This window comes from Pipra filicauda, unplaced genomic scaffold (assembly GCF_003945595.2).
Source record: "Pipra filicauda isolate LSUMZ 115617 unplaced genomic scaffold, ASM394559v2 scaffold21_size4447388_pilon, whole genome shotgun sequence".
Lineage (NCBI taxonomy): Eukaryota > Metazoa > Chordata > Aves > Passeriformes > Pipridae > Pipra > Pipra filicauda.
The window spans coordinates 686179-710801 of NW_024104332.1; the positions used below are offsets into that span (position 1 = coordinate 686179).

Here is a 24623-nt window from a genome sequence, read left to right on the forward strand (position 1 = left end):
TTTGAATGGGCAGCCCCAGGAGCCCTCAGGCCAGCAGCACATGCAGCTGAGAGTGAAACTAGGACTCTCAGTGAAGCAGTGTTTGAAAACCATCCCAGAGCTGGGATGTCTGACCTAATGAACCACTAACAGCCAGAGCAGCCTGCTGCAGCATTTAGGACGTACCTGCTCAGCTGGGTCCCCTATGATGTCACAGAAAATGCCCTGCACAGAATGTATGGTGCCTGCTAGACAGAGGCTGGCTCAGGGGGATTACAGGAACAGCCACCCAGAGCATGTGGTATCAAGTAAGACAAAAGCCAAGAAGAAACATCTTCAGACATTGGAGGTTCAGACTTCTCTTCCCTTGAAAGGGCCAACACCAAGACTCAAGATATCCCCTACCCTGGCCCACTAAGTCCTAGCTTGCCACAGAGAACCTGCTGCACAAGGTACATGACACCATGGGGATGCTCAACACTGCCCAGCAAACAATGTCAGTCTTCTCTCCAAACATCAGATCTATATCTACCAGGTAAGACTTTGGGTGGTATTTCAGGAGAGCATCTTTTTTTCTTTAGCTGAGGGGTTCTGAATGAGGTGATGTTTAATAATTTCTGTGGGGCTGGTTCTTCTTCTTGATTTCCTTTCCTGTTTCCTTTCCCTATGCTTTGCTCTGATGCCAGGGAAGAAGTGTTCATTGTACTCAGTAACCTCGTTTTCCCCAATTTTGTGTTTACTATGCCTGCAATACCCTATCGAGCATCAGAGTTGTCTACTAACTTACCCAAACATGTCCTATAACAAATGTGTTAATTAATAAATAAAATTACCATCAATCACAATACCTGCATCATGAGGCTCAGCAGTCCCACATTCAAACACTCAGAAGCAGGAGCTGTAAGGGGAAGGCCATGAGATTCTAAAGGCAGGTTGTTCACTCATTCCTGGCAATTGCAGCTGCTCAGGGAAGAAGGTGGAGGACCCTCTCAGCCACAGCGCTGAGTGAAGCCAGCACAGGCACAGACCTGCCCTCCCTGGGCTCCGACTCAGAGGGTTCAGCTGCCTAAATGGAGCCCATTATTTTGCTGGTCCATCAGACAATGACTCCTTATTTTGCCAGTACCTAAACTTAGCTTGCAAGCACAGCTAAAATACTAATCATTAATTACAGTCACTGTTATAAAAGCCAATTATACTATCCGAGATATTTCCAATGCCATTCAGGCTGACTGGCTACTGTATGGAACTGAAGGAAAAATAACACACAATAGAAAAACCTCCTCAAATACTGGACCCCAGTGGAGAAGGCTAATTCCAGTGATGTAAGGAAAGACCTGTTTAGCCACATACACATAATTGTATATTAGAGTTTTAAGCAGACAGCTGTGGCTGCAGTCTGGAACACAGAAAGGAATGAACCTGAATAAAAGGCTGTTACCAACTACTACTACTACAGTTCTGGCAAGGAAGCCAGGGAAGGCAATGAATTTAACAGACTATGCTTTAAGTTCCACTTTTTTTATGGAATGCACAATGAAATTCTCAAATTCAGTGAACCTTGCACTCCAAGGACAGCTTTAACAATTTAAATCCTGATCTTACCATCCAACTTTAATGTTACCATCCAACTTCAGATGCACATCTAGCTGAGCAACAAAATACCTTCTATTAAGTAGATGTACGTCTTCGGTTGAAGGAACTGCTGACTCATTCCTTTACTAGGAAGAGTCATCTATTCTTTTAAAGATGAGGTCTCTCAAAGAAAGCCAGGTGCCCCATACACCAATAGCCTAAATCCCTCTTCTCTGTGATGGATTCCAAAGCCACCTGCGCATTATTCCCACCATACCCGAGCAGCTGCAATCCCACGAGCCACCAGAACTGGGTATCAGCAGAGCTGAGCTTTTGTAACTCCCCAAACATGCCCTGGACAGGCTGCATTGGTTTCTTAAAAGGGAATAGAAGTCCAGAATCTTGGACTAAGGTGATTAAATACTTGCCAGATTCAGAGAGTATTCAAACAGGAGTTTTAGAAAACATTAAATATGAAATTAACTGAAATAATTACTGAAGTACAAGACCTACTGCTTAACGTGGTCCAAGGGGCAGAGGAATGGAAGGTGGCAAATGTTACAGCAACTTCTAAAAAGAGTCTGAGAAACTGCCAGCTGGTACCTCTGATTTTTTTACAGGTGTAATAAACTCAGTTGTGTAATAAACAGATTTAGCTGATGCACAGAGAAATGTAACACCATAGGGAAGAGTTACCCGAGCTTTTACAGCAGGAAACCACAGATCAGAAATCTGCTCCAGGTCTTTGATGGTGCTGGGAAGCACAGGAGGAAGGGTTGTGACTGACATGAGATAGCTGAACTGCCAGAAGTTTTGATGATCAAAGTCGGGAGGGGGAAAAATGGAACCTTTCCAATAGGACACAGTCAGGAAAACACAGGAACAGACTACCAGAAGAATGTGACATTTATTCTGGGACCTGTGCTAGTCAACATATAATTTTTTTACAGGATGTGAAGGTGAGCACTGATAGTATAAAATAATCCATGTTTTTCAAGACAATAGCACATTTCACAGACCCACCGAAGAATCTCAAGATGCTACTGGATTTAGTGGCAGATGAAACTGAATTCTGTGAGACATGAAATGGTTCGAATGAACAAAAGTATCCTTAATTATACAAATCCAATGATGAACAGTAAACTAGCCTTTGTCATTCAGGAGAGAGATCTCACAGCCACTCTGTTTTCTTTGGAAATATCAGCTTGGTATAATGTCAAGATTTAAGATTTATTGGGGGGGAGAGGAAGACAGAGAAGAAAATCAGGAAACTTCATTAGGCCTCCTTTTAAAACCATGATTTAAGCACATATTAAATACATCATAGAGGACTTGTCCCTCTTCTCTGTTTCCAAAAGCAGGCAGCCAAAATAAGACTTACGTAACAAATGAAGAAAGGTGAGGAATGGCTTATTTATCCAGGAGATTGAACAGACACAGACACTTCAGCTGCAGAAAAGAGAGCAGGGGAAGATGTGCCAGCATGGAGAGGCTGAACAAGGAGCTATTATTCACTAATTCCCACAGTATGAGAATCAGAATGTATCACTAAGAGATTTAAAGCAAAGGCAGGGAAGTACTTCATCATAGCTATGGGATCTGCTGGAAATATAAAGTTTCAAACCGAAAGATGAGGGAAGTTTAACAGATCCATGAACACCAAAGTGCATGAGGCCCCCAGCTCTGGGAGCCCCCAGTCCACAGGCACTGCAGGAGAGCAGCAGGGAAACCAGTGTTTTCCCTAAGCATCACCTCCTGCCCAGTGCCAGGGGTGGGTCTGGCACAAGAGACCTTTGCTATGACCCAAAGCACTGCAGTTCTGCTCTGCTGTGTTTCCTGGCAGGTTCCTGAGGTACTGCACACATATTCATTTATGATATAAAATGCTGAAGGGGGAATGATGCTTGACATGACCCAACATTAAAGAACTCTCTGTCATCACCACCCTCTTTGGCTTTATTCTAGAAGAGGAAAAAAAAGAGGATATTTCCTCTTTTTTTCCACTCAGTTTAGAGAGGAAAGACTAAAAGCAGACTCTAAAAGTAAGTAGATTTTACCCTACTCCCCAAGAGCATGGGATGCTCAGAGAGGTAACAGCTCTACATAAAAGATATTCACAAATTAAAGGACAGGCAAAGAAGTAAAGAAAGTTCATTCCACAGGAAAAAAACCCAAAACCAAACACACAGCTCAAATATCCAAGTCAGGCTTCAGAGGCTGTTTACAGAATTTCTTTCCTTGCTTATTTTCCCATTCATCATCATGCATAGTATTTTGCCACAGAAAGAGAAAGGGAATTCAAACACTTTATTTAGTTGCCCGAAAGTGTCAGTACAAAAAATGTCTTTCTGCCCAGGAAATGACCATGGGCTTGCTGGTGGGAGCCTTTACAAAAGAACAGGCAATATTTATGAGCAGTTTGAAGGTTTCCTAGTGAATATCCATCTGGACAAAGTGGATATGCAAGTTTTGCACTCTCTTTCTCTCTCCTAGGTCACTTACCTAATCCTAACATTGCATCCAATTTTCTCTGAGGAATAGTTCTGCATAAGTTCAATGCCTCAAAGGCATCTAAATCAAGATTTTCTTGGTGGTGGAGCAGCCCTGAAAACAAATTAAAATCAGGCTTTCATGACAATGGGGATTTTGTCTCAGGCTCCCAGTTCACTTCAAACCAATGGGTTTGTTTTGTGCCCATGCAGGCCTGACAAAGAAGGGCTGGCACAGCCCATGGTAGGAGCAGCTGGCAGTATTTTTCCCTCTCAGCCAACACGCTGCCTCTCCGTGGACATGACCCACCAGTGCAGCCAGGCCGGACTGGCAGCAGCAGGGGGGACTGCAGAGATGCCCTGAACTTTGTCTCTCTCACCTTCTTCCCCCTGGCCCTTGAAAAGCAAGCAGGAGTCCTAGATTGGTCCATAAAAAATAACAAGCACTCCTAGGACATCTGTATGGAGATTATATTGTTAATCAATATATTTTGCATAGCCCCATGGATCACTTGTTATTGATGATTATGCATTTTAGCTCCTGTGACAATTTGTCAATAAAATAAAAAATAAAAAAGGGCTAAGGACAGCATACTTTTAATTCAAAGATGATCTCTTTCTTGAGAAGAGATGCCACCTTCCAAGCTCTGAAAAGAACTAGCTCATGAATATATTTCATTTACCAAGTGGAAGAGCTGTTCAAAGAATCAAAACTTTCTTGGTAATCACGAAACAGGTAATCTGGAGGTGAATAATTTTCTTTTAGACTTTAGTTACTTTAAAAAATGAATACTGGAAAAATAGCAAGTTTGCCAAAAATATAAGTTTTGAGTTACTGAAAGCGTGTTACTCAAATTCAACATAGACTAGCACAGTTTTTACCTCCAAAAAGGGGAAAGCTAAATACTGGTTATGGATAGTTTTAAAGATTGGGGGGGTTTATATGAAACTGTCTGACACTTCATTTCCTACTTTCAATTCAAAATATGAACTTTGCTTCTTGAAAGGGAAAAGAGCAGTGGGTAAACTGTCTAAATTATCTAAATGATCCTTAAGTTTGAAACAACGTACTTGAGACACTTAGGCAGTCACTCCAAAGCATCCAGTCCCTATGGACTCTGTCTCCTCTCTAAGTATTAGCTTCCCTTAAACAAAACTACCCAATTTCTTCTTTCATAAGCATATTTTCTACACTCCCAACTCAAGTCTGGATCATTCCACCAAGCTACAAGCTAGCTAATGACTCCTGATTACTGATGGCCATCCATCTCATTTCAACAGTGACAGAGATGCAAATCGCTGTCCCCGTGCAGATCCCCGGCCCTCTCCAGTCCTTGGCAGAGAATGCCACCGTCACTCCATCTCCCACGTTTAACACACACAAAGCACACGCAAATCCCAGATCAGTAGCATAACTTATTTCAAAAATCCCTTTCTTTTATTTCAGGATATGGATGATGAATGTAGTATTGATCCATTCTGCACATACAATACAGATGCTGTACTCAGAACACAAGACCCGGAGAGCTGTCGATATTTAAGAGGAGCTTTCACGGAAGAAAGGCTGTGGTGACCTTCAGAGGTCCTTACTCTCTGACTGTCTGCAGAACAAGTTAATCAGGAGATGAAGCTCTTGTATCTAAGCCAGGCTTGGGATGGGGCTGTGCAGTCTGAGTGAAAGAAAGGAGTTCTCATTCTATCCCTATAAATACATTCAAAGCTGGAATTTGCTAATTGCAGCATTCTGTGAGCTGGAATTAATATAAACAATAAATATAAAATAGAACCCATAGACCTGGTAAAGTTACAAAAGCAGTAAATGCTAGAGATGAGATGTCGAATACATTATTATTTTAAGACTTGTGCCTAGTTGAAATGATATTAGAAAAAAGGCCAACTTCTTGCAAACCATTTTAATTCAGTTTGTGGATAGCTGCCGGAGAATCAAAATTTTGATCAGTTATGCCCCACTTGGGATGCATAAAGCTCCAATTTTCAGATTCTGTTAGTTTAACTCAAGGATGGCAAAAATCATGTGGACATTCCCTTCATTTACTCTTGGAACAAACAATTTGCTCATCACCATGTTTTGGCTGACTGCCTGAACAGCTGAAACTGTTGCTTCTCCTTGAAGAATAACATTCAACCAGTCAGATAATAATCCAATCAACCTGGGGTCCTCAAAAAAAAACCCGACCAGGTCAATATATTGCTCTAATGAGCTACAACCCTGGCCTCTAGAACATTGTTTTTATGCTGGGTGTGTGCAGGCAAGTGAGATGGGAATATTTAGGACTACAGTATCTACTTGAAAAAGGCTGGCTCTATTAAATAGCTGTCCATCTCCTTGCACTCCAGGGAAGGAAGCATTCCTCTCTAACGAAGATGAAGGGAATATCAATGGGGCTAATCTCTTCAAAGTGCTCAGCGCTCAAAGCAATTGCCTGCAGTAGTACACAGTCCCCACCCTCATTAGCTCAGCAAACACAGCCAGAGACAAAACTATCTGCAACTAGGGCAAAAAATGTAAAAGAAGGGGGTTCCAAGCCACCTCCCTTTCCTTTCCAAATGACAAATATTTCATACATTTTAAATTATGTGTGTACTGAAAATAAAGTCATATTTTCAGAATCCCTTTTCTTTCCCTTCTAGCGTATTTAAATATTGTGGTGCTTCCTTGTATTGAAAAATGGTCATGACACACCAGAAACACTGCACAGCACAGCTTCTTCTCCTGATCAACAAAGGGGGAAAATTCATTACCAGCTTCTTCCCTTCGGCAAACTGACACGGTCAGAAATAAGGGGTGTGATAGTTTCATGTCCCCGTGAAACAAGCAGACTAAATGATCTGTCAATCAGCTCATATTCGTGTACGTTCCAATCTACCCACTGCCTCCAAATTAGAGAATTTTTATGATCAGGAAAACAAATGTTGAGAATGAGAAAAAAATTACATAGAACAGCAGCGAGGGAAGGAGGGAGAATTACGAGAGAAGGAATTACTGTTGAGCAATGCAGTCTTCCAGCACATCCTTTTAGTCCCATGCTGACCATAGGAGCAATTAAGGATGGTCAACAGATGTTGTAAGCACTCCTCAGAGAAAGGGGGCCACAGGGCCGTGTTGTCAATCTCACTTCCAAGCTAAGCAGCATGATCAGGACTGGAAAATGGGGCATGGGTTGTGTAAAGCAACTCAGAGCGCACCTGAATCTCTCCAGGGAGTCCACTAATGGATTCATCAGTTCAAACACACAGGCTGGGCAGACTCCCTGGGGACAAAACATCAATATTGGTGCAGTGTTGAAGAGCATACAGTTGGGGCAACAGCATTTGCTTATTGCAAAGCTCTGCCAAAGCAGTGATTTCAGCTTTGAGGCACAAAGGACAAAACCTATTTGCCAGTGTGGCTGAGGTGAACCAGCCCTCTATTTCCTCTACCCAAGGTATCAGTTTTGAAAATCTTTTGCTTGTATTAAGAAAAAAAAAAGGTCAACAAATGGTGGACCTGAAAGTTTATCTCCCCCAGATCAGTTTAAAGTAGGGATGCACATTCAGACATGGTCCAAACACATATCATGGACTTTAAAGAAAAGTTTTATAAGGGATACTCAAGTTTGGATTAAAGAGAAAGAGAGAGAGAGAGATGGACAAGACAAAAGAGAAATGGAGACTCATGACTGCTTTCAGTTTGCCAGTATAAAGCAAAAGGCCTAATTTTGATATTTAGCCCTACCCCATTTTGGAAAGAAGGAAGAAGAGGATTTTTTTCCTGACTGGTGCTTGGCCAGTATCTGCAGGGACAGAGGAGGCACACACAGCTCACATGGACAGCACTGACACAGCACTTGGAGATGAGCTGAAGCCAAGAAGAAAGTGAAGACAAACTGAAAGTGCTGACCATCAAATAATAAATAGCAAACTAAGATATGCAGGTGGCTGCATTTGTGCTCGTTAAGCAAAATCTCTGAGAATGTGGATCAATTATATTTAAAAGAACAGACCATGTGAATCCTTAGTTTATATGGAGAAGTTGTGTAAGCATACAGTGAAAACACACAGGTCTTAAGAGTTCTGAACCCATAGCAAACCAAAGGGTTCTGATGGGACAGACATTAAGCAATTCCTGATGGGAGAAAAGAGAGGAACAAGTGATGTACAAGATTGTGGCTTACGCTTTATGAATAGACTTGAGAAAAGCCTGAATGAGAAGCAAAGCAGGCAGCAAAATAAGTCTCAGTTCTCAGTGTAAAGAGCAAATGCTTCAAAGGAATTGGAAAGATGTGTTCCAAATCCACAGCTGGATCACCTTGCCACCCTGCTAGGAGGAGTCACAGCACTGCAGCAAGTCTAAGCTGACTACTAACCAGAACTGGGAGTTTTCTGAGGTCTGTGTAAAAAAACAAGTGCCGGGACAAATCCAAAGAATTACATCTATTTCAGTCTATCTATATATGAAGTTCTCTTTGCATATTGAGCATCAGTTTGCAGAGTTTACTACAGCTACACAAGTGCCCAACCAGTGCATCCAGTTGGTTCATACCTGAGCACCCAATTCCCTTGTGCATGAATGCCCCCAGCTCACGCACGGCTGCCCCATCAGCTCATGCACTGAAACCCAATTAATTGACACAGAGTCCCCAATTAATGTCCACCCACTGATAGAAACCTGTGGCCTGGGGGCAACCCTCAGGGAAGCAGTGAGAGCCTGGAGCAGGGGGGATGAGTGGGAGGGAGCAGGAGGAGTGTCCCACAGAAGGCCCTGCACACACAACCCCAACCTCCCGCATCACCCGGTACTGCACCAAAGGAATGGGGATAATGGGGTGCAGCCTGCAGCAAAAACAGGGCAGGCAGAGACTAGGAAGGGGGCAGGAGAGAGGTTCGGCTTACGCAGAGAATGGGAAAGGGGAAAAAAAGCATTTACTTAAACAGTTGTTTAATTCTTCATGTTTTCTCTTTTGTCAAAACACAGAATCAGTGATCAGAAGTTTGTGTTAATTGGCAATAACTTCAATCAAGTGAAAATTACCCAAGTTGAGACTGTATTGTCTGTGACAGCACATACATAGTCAGAATTGAGGCAGGGACTCAGGCACTGAACCACAAGGGGAAAAGCACCCTAAGGAATCAATTGATGTTATCAAGTAATCTGCCTTGGAGATTAAAGAACACAGAGCAATAAAGTGTTGTAATGAAAAAAGCTTTTTAGTCAGAAATGGGGGTCACAAAGAAAACACACACATTAATGTCAGCACATAATTGCTCTATATGGGCAAAATCAGATGCCTCTAAAAAGATTACTGGTAAATTCTGTACTAGAGGATTTTTCTCCCATCATGCATGACTTTATCTGTAATCAAGAGGGAGACAAATAGAAAAAGCAAGCTTCAGAAACTGCAAAACAAGTGGGAAAGAGTAAAGATCTTGTTTTATTCCAGTTCTCTTTATATGTGTACACAGTGTCACCTCCTGGGATCTGAAAGGTGCACATGTGTCCCCTGCCAATTCAGCCACTAATTTCAAAACCCCCTGTACAGCTTCCCAGCAATGGAGAGCTTCTTCCATCCTAGAAAACTCCCCACCCTACCAAGATGGAGCTTTATCTCCTCAGTGCCACTTAAATGATGTCAATTTAAGGTATCAGAAAAAGGTTTGCCTGTAGGTAGCCAACCTGAATCCAAAGGATAATTCCTCTAGTCTGAAGGAACATTTCTTTAAAGACATTCAGAAAGACTGGCCTGGCTACAGTGAAATAGAGAGAAGGAGTTTGGAGATAATACTTTCTAGGTAAGTTCAGGCTGTAGGGGAGGGACAAGAGCCGTTTCAGAAAACTTCAGGGAAATGGAGGTCTCTCTTCCCTCTAAGGAAAGAAGTAGGACAAACAGATGTTTCTGGCTTGAAATGTGAAATGCTGGGTCGTCCTTACAGAAAATCAGTGTTCTCTCAGAATGCCCCCAGCACCAGCCATTTGCAATGGGGCTGATCCCAGCCACGGTTTTAGCAGAAAGGGCTGTTAAAAACCTGATATTCTGACCCTGTGTCGGCTGGCTCTGACTTTTGCAAATCCCTGCCAAAAAAGTTGTTCATGTCTCAGACTCCACCTGTTTGAGCTGTCTGGGAAAGCACAGCAGTGTGAGCCATGTCCCAGAGGGAGCCTTTGAGCACGTGCTCCTTTTGTTGCCTACTGACAGGTTTGACTGCAGATTTATTTAAAATGGAAGATTATTTCCTCTAAGATTATATATGTTACTATTGAACAGTTGCTTGTTTATTTAAAACTTAAGGCTATTTCCTATGAGATTATATGTTAGTGTTCTGTGCTTTCACTGAAAAAGTTCCAGAATGGTAACGCCTTGTGTTGTTGTTGTTGTTACTTATCTCATATTTGAAGCTGCCTTTTTCTGGTCCTTTCTTTTCTTGAATACTTAAGCTCCCACTTACTGACATTCCCCCTCACCCCAGCCCCCTTTTTGCCTCCAGAAGGCTTTGAACAGCTCTGAACATGCTGAACTGGCAGAAACGTGTCCCGTGTGTCACTCTTGGCACAGGTGAAGCAAGGACAAAGCTTTGGAGCCGTCTGGGTCCCAAGGGATGCACTCCCGGCATGAGAAGCCTGATCCCCAGCGGAGCACTCCCGAGTGGGATCCAGGGGGCTCTCCTGAGCCAGGGAAAGCCCGGGCGAGCAGAGACGAGGGCCCGGGCACACCCTGAGCGAGTCGCTGCCGGCGCACAGGGACACCAGGGACCACTGACTCCCGAGTTTGCTGTGCTTTTGGCACAGCCAGCCCCGCCAGGGCCCCCTTTGTGATGCATCGGGTGCGGCCACTGTGACCTCGCTGGTGACGGCGGCTCAGAGAGCTCCAGCGTCACAAAGGGGGCCCCGCCCGGATCCACTATAAAAGCAGCCCGCGATGCCCCGGGGGGGAGACTGAAGAAAGAAGAAAGAGAGAAGAAGAGAGAAAAAAAGAAAGGAAGGAAGGAGGAAGGAAGGAAGGAAGGAAAAGAGAAGGAAGGAAGGAGGAAGGAAGGAAGGAAGGAAAAGAAAGGAGGAAGGAAGGAAGGAAGGAAGGAGGTTTTTTTTTATGTCACAAAGAAAAGAATTAACAAAGAATTCAGTATACATGCTGCAAAGTCCCTACCGGGGAAAAAGATACTAAAAAAGTATCTTTTTTAGTGTGGACTTAATTAGCACAGAAAGCAAGACATTAATAACCAATAAGAGGTAGGATACTAACTAATGAAAGAGAATGATGTAATTAAGGACCAATGAACATTAACGCTTTTTGTCTGTCAAAAATGTATAAATAGGTGAAAAAGTGGTGTCTGTATGGGGGCAGGATTTTGGTCGGCCACATACACACCCCAGCGCTCTGAATAAAAGCAATACCTTGCTTTCTAACACTAAAAACACGGCGTTAGAGAGTTTTATTTATCCCAACAATTTCAGAGGATTTGGCAACAAGGATGTCGAAGATCCCTGTGAGGTCTCCCCTGAGTCCTCCGGGCTGAACAGACCAAGTCCCCTCAGCTGCTCCTCACCGGCTTCCCCTGCGGCCCCTTCCCAGCCCTCGTGTCCCTCCTCTGGATGCTGTGTAACACTTCAGTGCCTGCGGGGCTTTCTGCCCTCCAGGGAGTCGACAGCCCCTCCCACTTTAGGGGCATCGGCAAACTTACTCAGTATTCCTTTGGGATCTGTTTGACTAGTCAAGTTGAAGGATTTTTTCTTGATTTAGGGTAATTCAGCGCAGTTGTCTGTCAGCAAATATCACAGTCTACCCTCACTGGGAACAAAGCAAACAATTCTCATGACAGGTCTTGTAAGTCTTGCCAGGGGTTCCATATCAGGAACTGGTTTCTGTGCTTCAATATTTTGCAGTATTCACAAGTTCACTTGGGACAGTCACTAATGGAGCACCCAAGAGGTCGATACTGGGGACAAAACACCATTTAATGTCCTTGTGAATGATACTGGAAAATATTCCTGCCTATTCCTGAATATTGTACCATTATTTAGTGGTGGAGGTTTTGTTTTAAATTCTCTTTTGATCATTCTTCATATCAACTTAAGCTATCCTGTAAACTGAGGCAGGAGGAAAGAAGTTGAAATCAGAAAATTTTATGGTCTTAAGCTGTGCGAGGGGAGGTTTGGGTTAGATATTAGGACAAAATTCTTTACAGAAAGGGTAATCAGCCATTGGAATGGGCTGCCCAGGGAGTGGTGGATTCTCCATCTCTGGAGGTTTTTAAGATGAGACTGGATGTGGCACTTAGTGCTGTGGTCTGGTAACCACGGCGGTGTTGGATCAAGGGTTGGACTTGACGATCTTGGAGGTCCCTTCCAACCCAGCTGATTCTATGATTCTATGAATTAACCAAAAATGTGAAGGGAAGAAGAAGAAAAGACAGACACCTGGCTCTGTCACCTCAACATCATCTTGTTTTTGCAGCCAGTATACCAACAAAAACTGAGGACATCAAAGAGAAAATGGAGTGGGCACTGCAGGATCAATTTGCAAGGACTATGTTTGCCAGTTCTGTTCTGAGCACACAAATTGTTGCCAGATAAGGAATCTGAAGACTGGGATTTTGGAACTTTACCTGCTGACTCAGTATCAGCAGGAATTCCGATCATTTGAGGTTTAATCTCCATGTCCCCGTCCCTCCTGACATCTGTGTGGATCACTTGTGGCTTTGATATTATCAGTAATAGCAAGTGCAGGTATTGGAAATGCTTCAGCAATGGCATCCCAGAAAATCCTGTCAATAATTCTGTATTCAGTAAAGGGTGGGTAATTCGGAGAAACAAATTCTTTAGAGCACTATTTAGCACCCAAAGGAGCTCCAGAGGAACAGCAAACAACTGCCACCCATTGGAGTGATGGCTGTCTTGTGGTGACGGCCCTCTGTGATGTCATGTGACATCAAAGCAAATTAAGCTTCCTTTTAGATAGCAACACTGAACAGTTGCCCTGACCCCAGCATGGTTGACAGTGCTACCATCTGTTCACTGTCAATGTGTCTCCTGCATCCCCAGAATTCATCTCCTAAAATAAACCACTTTTATCACAAAATAATCTTGATCCTGCCATTTCTCAACTTTCACACTCATTTACAACTTTTATTTTTCTTTTAATATCCTCTTCCTTGGAATAAAACAGTTACCTGTTGAGAGCAACATGGCCCAGCCTGGATGGAAGCAGGTTAAATGATGACACCTCCCTGTAACTCTAGATCTTAAAATAAATAGATTTTATTTATTTAAATAAAGCAGTACCTTTTTCCAAATATTATTTGGTTTCCTTTGGCCTCTCTTGCTTTTTGGATTGTTGCTGTGAAGTGGGGTTTGTTTGGTTGGTTTGTTTTAATGTGCTATGATAATAAATAAATATATCATAGCATATAAAATGGAACCTTCTACAGCTTGTCTTACATATGCAATGCTGTGTCGTGATTAATCATATTTACATTTTCAAAACAGCAACTGGAAACAACAGGTGATTACAAGATGGCATTTAAGGGATTCATGAATGCTACATGAGAATATATGCACATGGAGATACTGGTTAAACTGCATATGAAAAAACAAAAGTGAATTCAGTTTAAAAATTAGCTACATTGTGGCTCATCTTGCACAGTAACCACTGTCAGTCCTCCCTCTGAGACCATTCACGGCACACAGAATTCAAAGGACATGTACTTTGTATATAATATCAGAATAATTTCTGTTATTAAGCACTGTAGTGAAAAGCATTACCCCAGTGGGCTGAGTCCCAGGCAGCTCCATCACCACCTCTCACTGAAATACCACCAGCTTGTTTCAGAAAGACTGAGGCAAAGCAGAAAATCCACATGAAGTGCAGTGGTAATTAATTATGTAGTTCATTTCTCCTCATTCACAAGTATGGGATATGGAAAAGTCCACCTCTAAGCTGAGCTAAAGAAAAGCTAAGGCAGAGTGCAAGTGAAGCAGAAAGATTTATACACAACTTTTTTCACTAACTTATTTCAGTTCTGAGTGTGAAATGACTCAGAAGAAAGAAAATGGCTTTATGGTCAGGCATCTGAGCCATGAATAGCACTCAGATCAGTCAAGGCAGCAAGTACCATCCCCAATAATGCCATCAGGAGAATCCCAGTAACTTACAAACTCCTCCTTGGTACTGGCTCCTTGTGAAGCACCTCCCACCCCGTGCATGTCATACTGACAAAGATAATACCAGTTAAAACAAAAGGTAAGATGTGCTTGTCTACATTGCATTTGCAACGATAATGACTTGAAAACAACACAAAGGAAAACCAAGCAAAATTCTTCCATTAGTTGGGGCCTTACTATCTCCAACCTCAGTCTCATTTGCTGATACCGCCCAACTTTTCATAAACCCCGTCTATCATTATTAGCTCTCATTTAAATAATTATTGGGCAGAAGAAAAAACCTGCTCAACCATGGCTCTCTAATCTGGTAATTAAATCCACCTGTAAGATGCTGAACAATTTGTGTCTGTGACTATTAATGCACTCAAGTATTTTACACTGGTGGTGTAACACCACCTGGAGAGACCGAGGGATACAGCTGGAAATTCAGCCATGCTTTGATAAGGAAAATCCACCCAAGCTGTTCCACAGACAGAGGTTCTGAATGAGGCAGATGTCCCACTCCCTGACTGTTAAACACAGGATATATTCTCCCATCACCATTTACTTCTGGAGTATTCTGGCTGTTTGACTTATTTTGACATGCTTTTTCGTTAACTCCACCCAAACGACTGACAGAAGAGTTTAGATTGACCAAATCCATGAATGACTGTTTAGACAAACACTGCAGGAACCTGCTGGATCATTTCACCCAGCACTTTGCTGTCGAAGACAAGCATCATTCAACCTCTAATTGATGCACCAAAGGCCATTTTAGGATTTAGGCTCACTTTGATTTAGTTGGCTTGGCAGCTCCAGTGTTAGCCAAAAAAAGCAGTCTGTGTGTATGGACAGTGCCTGGTATGGGTCGCTCACCCTCTGTCCCTGCTTAGGTGACACAGGGACTATCCCTCTTATGGCAAGAGCCTTAGCCAGGTATTTTCCTATCTTTATAGCTGGGATTGCATCCTGTTGCATTCTGCCTCTGTCATCATCCACCCCGATCTCATATCTCTGTTGTGTGCTTAGTCCTGCAGAGAAAATTTTGGATTTTATCCAAATGACGAAAAAAGTGCATATTCAGATTACCTGAAGCTGATAACCTTTCTATTGGAAAGTTCCCATCTGGCCAGAAATATTGCAAATGTGTTTTTCAGGGATGCGGTGCCTTTGCGAATGAGCCAACATTATACTCCAGAAACAAAACTGTAAAACTTCTTCACATCCTCCTGAACAAGAAATGAGCTCTCATTCCAAATTACACACATAAATACAAGAGTGGTTAAACTTGTCTTTGGGAAACTGTCCAAAAATGGACAGTTTAAATGTCAATGCATTTTCACTCCCTTGGAAATGAAAATACCTTATTTAATGATACAGCAGAGAGATCTGTGAAATCACTATACAAATAATCTAGAATTTGATGGCAAAGTTTTCTGCCAAGTGACTCAATATATTGACATTATGTGTTCCACAGTATGTGGGTCATTATGACAAAATATCATACTATTATTTTTCTTTAATGATTCCTTAATTATCTCTCAAAGCTTTATATTTTATGAACATAACAATGCAAATGTATACTTTTTTCAATATACCTACATATTTTACATTATATATTATTATAGTATATCATATCATGTTGTACTCCCTTTGAGCAAAACGATTTCCTAAGCTAAGATCTAATTCTGTGCTGCAACATGAATGCTTGTCTGTCCTTTGGAAGGGAAGATTAATACTGGTTTTAAACCAAACTGTTTATAGAACAGCCCCTCTTCAAATGAAAAAGCATGCTCACTCACAATATTGCTGACATGGTAATACACAGTTGATGATGAAAAATAACTGGTTAATTCAGTTCTTTGTGCCTAGTAAGCAGTCCTGTCAACACAATGAAGTTCTGAGGCAATTGTTAGAGGACTTAGTAAGATTGGTTATGAAATGCAACTACAGAATTAGCAAATAAAAGAACAAACAGTAATGGACAATAAATATCACTAGAACACAGGTAATCTCGCTGAGCTTTTTACCCCTGTTGGTCAGTTCTGTATTTTAGGTAATATTTTTGTAATTAATTGTACTTTTTGTTATTGCACATTTTCATTTTATATGAATGGAGTCTGATTTGGCTGCTTAGTCCACAGAAAACAAATGTATTGATCATTGGCACAATTGGGCAATTCTTCCTTAAAATTAACACATCTACGCTGCTTCACACATGCTATCTGGCTTCAGAACCAGAAAGGGAGGGGAGAGATTTCAAAATAAACCCTTAGGTAGAAAAGGTTGTTTTAGAATCCTACCAGACTGATCGAAGGCGACCTGGTTGGCAGGATGTGGGCCTGCGTCGATGGATAAAATAGGGACCAACTTCCGCATGTCCCAGAGCTTCAGCACACCGGAGGAGTCACAGGAAGCCACTGCGTCCCCCTGTCAACGACGGAAACAAAATCAAGGCATTGCTTTTGTACTTCTGCCAAGAAGAAAGCCTACAACACAGGGCTGGACACCCACTGATCCCAGACACATCAGCTGTAAGTACTGCAAGTTACTATATACAAGGTTATTACAGCCTCTTTTCAGCTCCATTGCCTCGAATAGCAACAACCACAACATGACTCCTGAAGAGACCAGTTCAGGAGAAACTATAAGTAAAAAAAGAGAAAAGAGGTCATCTTGAATTCTGATACCAGTGTCCCCTAAGAACATGTCTTATGATGCCCTTTCTTCTCACAGGAATGGCCCTTTAGGCCTGCTTTTAAATTTGTGTCCTCGTGTTTTCCATGTGAAGCACAAGATGGGAGCAGAACAGACAGCTCTTCCCTGCTGAACGTTCCATAGCCACACCAAGGGCAGGGCAATCAGTCCAGGGAGCCAGAAGCACACAAGGACTATGCAAGGAAAGACAGCAGGACCATGTTCCCCATGTCTCTGTTCAATATTAATTAAAACAAAAACCAACCATCCAAAACCCCTTAAAGATGTATTTTGAATATGTAGCATATGAACAAATGCAAAAGTCAAAGAAGGTAGGGTAAAGGATGCCCAAACATGACTTTGTCTAGCTAATTCCTGCCACCATAACAGAAAGAACGCCCAGCTACCCACTTAGAAACATTTACTTTTCATTTTAACCTCCTAAATAAAGATTCAACATCCCCAAAGCAGCTCAGCTGGTGTGCACTCACAGTTATCAAAGTCAATGTCTTTTCCAATTTTTGCAAGAGTGTAAGATTAGATTAGAGGATATTGTTTGGAAAGAGAATCACAACAGTATGGAACTGAGAATCAGATGAAATATGGGGCAGTTACCGCATCCGTGATTTATTTTTTTTTATTCAGCTATTTTTTACATCTTTTACATAAATAATACCTGTAAGAAATGTGTGGAGTTTTCTAGCAAACAGAGGATTTAAGATCTTAAAATATCCATCAACTTCTCAAGTAGAAAGTAATGGTCTGCAAAACACTATCCTGGTGTAAGTATAATGAAATCTTTAGGTTCATTTAGAGGAGATGTAAATATCAAAACTCCATTCTGGCTTGTTACAGACTAATTCAGAGGTAACACTGAGAAGCAAAGTAATGATTGCTTGGAGAATTCAGCAGCCTGCAAGGTGTGCTCTCAGCACTTGCTGTTTTGCAAAAAAAGCTCAGTAACCATAATTACACCCCACGCCAAGGTAGTGGTGCTGAGCATCACAGCTCTGTTTAACTATCTCACCAGCTGTACCCATCTAATTCCCCCTCCTTTCACCTGCCTGCTTCCACTAAGTTCAGCCTATACAAAGGATGAGGTCAGGAATGCCCTTGGGGAAACAAACAACAAAAAAACCCAAAATGCAACAACTACGCTCCAAATTTTTGCATGGCTTGAACTGGATCTCAAGAGAGCAAACTTTTAACAAGAGGGAAAAAAAAGCACCATCATGGATATGCAACTGGAAGAGTTGTCAAATCAACTGCCTTCCTCTTACAAGCAATGCTTCCAGAGACTACTCACAGTCCCTTACTCTTACTAGCAATATTTTCATACCCTTGCTGTGATAAATGTAGTAAATTCCACATTAGCAGCAGTTCCCCCATCCACTGATCTAGAACCTGCCTGTCCTTGCATTTATAAAGCTTTCAGCCCATAAATATAAAATGGGTATAAAAGTACTTGTTCACATGCAATCTATATCCTTTTGGTTAAATACAAGTGGGTTTTTGCAGAAAAACTCCTCCCTTCTTCCCTGTCCCTGATGCATTACAATTAGTGTGTCATTCACATCCCCCTTGGATACTATTTTCTGGGCTAAACACCTGAAGCTCTTCCTTCTCTCTTCCCCACCCTGTCCAGATAGCATGGAGTCTGGATTAACTATGCATGTACCCAGTGCTGATGTTTATAACGCGACTCCTGCAAACCTGATCACCAATTTTGGAATTATCTGACTTTCAGAGAGGTTAAAGATGCCCATCTCAGCTGCACAGAGGTGTCAGTAGAGATGGCACACAGCAGTAATTCCAAACTGGGAGCTTGGGACACGCACGATCCAGTGAGATCTCTCTTTTCCTTAGGTCATGACCTATCCTGCCAGTAGAGGAGCTGAGTGTGTGTGCAGAAAGATCCCTCCATTCCCCAGAGTAAATACCTTGTTTCTGGACCAACTCTCCACACCTCCCCATCCTCTCTTTTCACTTTCTTCTGCAAAGATTATGTCTGTCACCATCAGCGGTCCACTAAGGAAATCACCAGTAACCCTTATACCCATTATTTCATATGGTCTAATGTGACTTGGGCATATTCTTGCCTTTACTCCTGATTTTTTTCTATCCATAGAGGCATTTTAACAAATACCTTCGCGGGGGATGGTGTGTGTTTTGGTTTGGTTTCAAACTTGTCTTGTATGTGTCTTCAAATCTGTTTTGTATGTATCCACTGCACTTCAGTTCAATAAATGCTGCTTAATTACAGTGTTGGTAGCTCAGCAATTTTGACCTAGATCAATGGAGAGCCCACCCGGGTAAGACTGCACATAATCTACTCAGGGTAGTTACAGAAGACACTCCAGTGGGTGCTCTGTGACTCCTCCTTTTGTCATCAACAGTTGTGCCCATGGATTTTCAATATGACATTTCTCTCTTAAGTAACAGCACAGTCCAGCTAATAGATCATAACAGCCCTGAGAATCTTCCCTGGAACAGATATTATGCAAACATTGATCAGAGACAGTCCCTGCTCCAAAGTGACTGCAACTGCAGCACTGGCTCTGACCTTCTCACTGGCTCCAACTGGGGATCGTTACTAGTGGCATAATTATGAGGAAAACAATCTGATTTACTTTTATTACAGGGCCTTCCTTCTATTAATTAATCTTGCTGCAGTAGCTGGCACACCTAAGAGAATACCCATACCCCACGCTCTTTCAATCCTGCCATCCTATTGTCTGCCATGTTTATTTTCTCCCATTTTTACTACACATCCCTAAGGTAAACAAACCTCCCCTCCTGCAGGATTTTCCACAATCCAGTCATTCGTAGGTTCCAGGTACACTGGACCATCCTAACTGATAATTTAGGCTCTCTTTCACAGGGGGATTTGTGGCCTCACCAGAAAGGATGAGCCCCCTGGCCCTTGCAGGTACTGTTTGAACAGATGCAGTGCTGGAGAATCCGGGCCTGGGAGCACCACCCCAGTGTGACAGGTACTGTGTAAACAAGCTAGAGAAGATGGTCCTGCTCCAAAGGGCTCACACACTATCTTAGTGGCACAGATTAATCAGCTCTTGCTGTCAAAAGTCTGCAGGCTTTTTAACAATTTCCTCTGGGATGCCTGGTATAAACAAACTGCATAAAATGCAACACCCAGCAGCACAGTTTGCCTGATTTCTGTGAAAAGACAGCACACCTCACGTGCCAACAGATGTAAGGAAACAGGGTTCTGGTGGCAACATCTCAACATGTGCAGACAGGTATTTGATGAGCCTCAACATACTCTGTCCACAGGCTTATTACTAAATGTATTAATTATTACTGATCCCAAGGCAGCTGCTACACTAAAAACATCCCATAATGATTTTGTTAGTGAGCTGGCTATTACACTTCACCACTTCTTTGCTTAATGCCAGCTCTATTCCATACTTTATCTAAGTCAAGTGAGCTGGAGATGTGGGATAACCAAGCTGAAAGATTATTTGGAGCTACATGCCATTCAAAGAAAATGAAAAGGATAAGTCATATGTTAAATGAACTCATTTCCATCTGGCCATGGGCCATTTTCAAAAGCTTTAAGGCAGAATCACTTTGAATTCTCCTATGAGCTTTTGGCTTTTTCAACCCTGTTAGTTATTCTTCTAGTTATTCATGGAAGAGCCCTCTGCCTTGGTCATGGTTTTCTTGTTCTTGTTTCTTGCCGCACTCTTTTTTATGATGTCTTTTTGATGCCATATTTTACTGAACAGCAGGGTGGACCATAAGGGCTTGACTGATTTCCTACATGCAAAAGGAGGAGACAATGAGCTGCAAGGAGAGTATGTGCAGAAGCAGATTCCTGTTGTACTGATTTCCATTTACACTACATTTGCTGCAGCTGCAGCCCAGCTCCATTACCTCCTCTAATCACAGAGCTTGTAGAATGATTCCATAAAACTGGTCAGACTTGCTGCCTAGTCTATAGAATCAACTCGGTACTGTTTTGTGTGTGCACACTGAAGTAATTAAAGAATTTATACAAGGATTCAATTAGTTTGCATTCACTGCTGGCTCTGTTCCAGGCTCTACTTAAAGGACTTTGCAAGTCCTTTAATTGCCTTCACAGTTCCACCCTCCACTCTTTACCCTCCTGCCAACTTAATGAACATCTTCATACTCCAGAAGATCTCCCATTAAAATGGGCATGCTCAGATCCATATACATCACAATCCCAGTCTTAACTGGCACTTGCAAACAAAACAAGTAATTGTAACATGGGGTATTAACAGATTTATATCATTTCCAGGAAGTTTTAAAAATCCCTTTCCTTCTTCCCTTTTTTTTTAAATATACATTTTTTCTTCTGAATATTAATAATGATGAATAGTGGGACTAATCATCAGGTATGCTTTAGGTATGTATTCCCTGAAAACTGCTGTTTCACACCAGCAAGAAGGATAAAAATCTGGATAATTATGTCCCTTGCTTATAAACACCCCTCTGGATTTATTGCTGAAAGATCAATAATACATGAACCACATCAATTTGCTTTATCTAATTGGGACTGCAGTAAACTCCTCCCAGGAGTATCCTCTTCAAAGTTTATTTCTGAAGGCAGGAGTTTATTTCTGAAGGCAGGTCAGTAGTTGTTTCATCACCTTGTGCAAATATTTTTAAAAAGGCAAAACAGTGAGTGAACAGCAACTAATTTTCACTATGACAAGTTCTGATTTGCGAGTCCTTTGTTTTCAAAACAGCTGCAGCCATATGAAGTGTATTTTAAGGGACTCTTGATGACTACACTGACATTTTCATCAACCCCAGCAGCAAAAGATCCAAGTTCTAGGCCCCTTGCCAGCTAGAAAGAAGCTTGATAATTATTTCCCCTTTCCATTACTATTGGGAATCTGGTTGACCTCTGGCTGATGAGCTTGTTACTGGTCTCACCAGTCTTGATCCCAGTAAAGGAGTTTGGTCTGTGTACACAAAGCTGGTGGAACCTCCTTACCATTAAGTGCCAGCAGACAAACTGGCCACATGAGGAACAGCTTCAGCTGCCTCAAACTGAGAGACTCCAATAATTTGAATTTCTAAGGTGCTCCCTGTGGGACACATCCTATAACACTTAACTGTACCCCCATTTTATATGTGTTATAGGGAGTATTTTTAAGAGGAGTCACTACCTCCCACATTTACAGCCTGAAGCACATCAGAAACCTGGAAAGAGTTATTACTTCAGGCCTTGTTGTAATGCAAAAACCAAATAACACTCAGAAAAAATACCAGGGGGCACACAGGCAAGGCAGACAGAGTCCCATTCCCATGCCACCCTGTCCCACAGGGCAGAATTGGGCTTTCTGAGCAGCAGTGAACAAGGGCAGAGGGATCCCATGACAATCCAAGCAGAGGCGGGTGAATGTGCTGTGGTGGTTACATGGAAAAAGATTTTAATGTCCAATTAAGCCAAATGAATTATGCAAAATATGATAAAGATGGAGGAAAAATGCAGATGCAGTCCATTATTAGACTAATGACTAATCAATCACCACCCATTTTTGAAATATCATGCTTAAATCATCCCAGCTTCAAATGAAAATAGCATCTTCTTAGAAAGCCATGGAATTACTTAGCCTGGCAAAAATACAGAGCTACACTGATTACCACTTTGCAAGTGCAGTGGTCTATTTTTAATAATTATTTTCATCAAGAGTGGGGTAAAGGGGTGATTAAGGGTAATTAACAGGCAAGGCCAGTGTTTTCCCATCTGCTTTCTTCCTAGCTTTGTCCTTTTATAGTTTCGACTTTTGCAGTGTGATCAAAGTTGCAAAGAAACATTTATGTTTCAAAGCAACTGAACTCCCAGAGCTCAAGCAACTGGGATCTGGTTCTCACTCCCAGGGGCATTTTTTTGCAGCTTTGAACAGAAACAAACTGGTGAGACACCAGCTCTTCTGGGGCCAAAGAGAATCCAAGATATTGATGCAAAAAGAATCATGTCAGAGCTTCACTGGTGGTTTCTACAGAAGAGTCCTCCAACTGTATTAGCAGTTGTCAATGAACAGCTCCTGATTTTGCACTCAGTAGAACTGGTACAACTTGCCCTAAAACGGTGGCTATTGTTGCTGTACAACAATGACTAACGTTGTGATGACTAATCTGTTGCAATCCCCTGATATTATGGTTCAGTGCGCAGGTTTTGACAGTGTACTGACTGTGTACGCTCTGGGCAAAAGCATCCTCCTCCTCCCATCCAGCTCTGTGAGCATTTGTACAAACAGGCAGAACAGTATCTCTTATGAAAAAACATTGCAGATTCAAAACAAGAAGAATCTGTTCCAAGCTCTCTCTTAATCCCATTTACACAGCAGTATCAGCACTTGCCCCACTAGCTCAAAGGAGACACCTTGGGATAATGCATGTTTTATGCCTGGGGGAAGCAGGGATCATTCTTATCCCAGCTCCAAATCTTGCTGGCTCTTTTTCCTTCAGGCACCCCAGCAGCTGCAGTTCATAATGAACATGGTAAGTCAAAACAGCCTTTACAAAGATACTGGAGGATTGTGTCAACACTTTCCTCTTTCACTTGATGCTGCTGCAAAGAACACAGACAGATGAATCACCCGCTGTAATGAAGGTGAAAGAACGTGAGACCACCAGAAGTGCTGTAAAAAGGTAGTGTTTATCCCAATTAGCCACTCTAAATGATGGTCTCAGATTAAACACTTATCAATTACTGCTGCACACGCTGGGTCCTGACCAGGGTCAGCTGTAACACGAGGACTGCCTGCAGGTCCTTGGAAGCGTGCAGCAAGTCCTGGTGGGAAACACAAAGGAGGGAGACACACACGGGGAAGTGCTGACTGAGGGGCGAGTGCTGTTAATGCAAACAACCAAACGGAGCACAGGGATCAAACAGACAGGCCCCAGGAGAGGTTTCAAGCAGAAGAGAAATTTATTTCAGGAGAGTAGAGGCACTGAGGTGCCTCTTTATCATGATCAGTGACCAAAAGTCTATTTCTATTAGAAAGTGAGGAGAAGCAGATACATTGGGAAGTGGAAAACGTGTGGATGAGATGCCTATGCTGATAAATAAACAGGTATGGGGGCCTTCACATACCCCAAAATTTTAAGATATCAAGACAGAATTTTTTTATGTCTTATCCTTATTTTCTCAGTGGTCATTTTGATCAAGATGAAGAGTATCCTAAAACAATATTATTTCAAGGTTATTAATTTTATCCTTTCAGATCACATGGAGACTCAAAAAAAACACCCTTGTGTCCTCCAAAGGAGAAGCTCCATCAAAAGTAATCCATAGAAATAGCAAAACTTTGTTGCAGGAGAATTTCCAGCTTTACTAACTTTCAAAAATAATTGTGGATCATGGGTCTCTTGTTTGTGTACATGCTCTCTGCAGGTTTTCCTCTTGCTGTGTAAAAACGGAGGGAATCTCTCTTCCCTTTGTCACATCAAGTAGCAGGAAGTGCCGGTGGTGTGTTTGAGGAGCACAACACATGCCAGGTTTGCAGAAACCATTGCATAAATTTACATATGAAACCACCGCACTCCCTGCAGAGTTACTGCTCCCCGTAGTTGACATTGCACTTGAAACAGGGCTGCAAAGGGAGCAATAGCTTTTGCAGAGAGGTTTAAAATAATCAATTTTGTTTTCTCCTTTCTAACCATCAAAGAAGTGCCTTTGAATTCTGGGAGCGGTGCAGTGAGAGGAGATGAATGATAATTGCCATTCCTGGCTTTTCTCTGTATTT

At 42.1% G+C, this 24623-nt stretch overlaps 1 protein-coding gene and 1 long non-coding RNA gene across 4 annotated transcripts in view; one reads left to right on the top strand and one right to left on the bottom strand.

Annotated features, from left to right (window-relative positions):
- Positions 1–24623, bottom strand: part of SPAG16 (sperm associated antigen 16) — a 380760-nt gene that overhangs the window by 91812 nt on the left and 264325 nt on the right. For all 3 annotated transcript variants that reach the window (XM_027735649.2, XM_027735647.2, XM_039381322.1), the window contains exon 15: positions 16482–16608. In XM_027735649.2, the coding sequence (XP_027591450.1) occupies positions 16482–16608 (127 nt within the window). The remainder of the gene's footprint in view (positions 1–16481; positions 16609–24623) is intronic.
- Positions 229–5835, top strand: LOC113995507. Its single transcript, XR_003543421.2, has 2 exons — positions 229–514; positions 5491–5835. It is a non-coding gene; the product is annotated as an uncharacterized LOC113995507 (long non-coding RNA).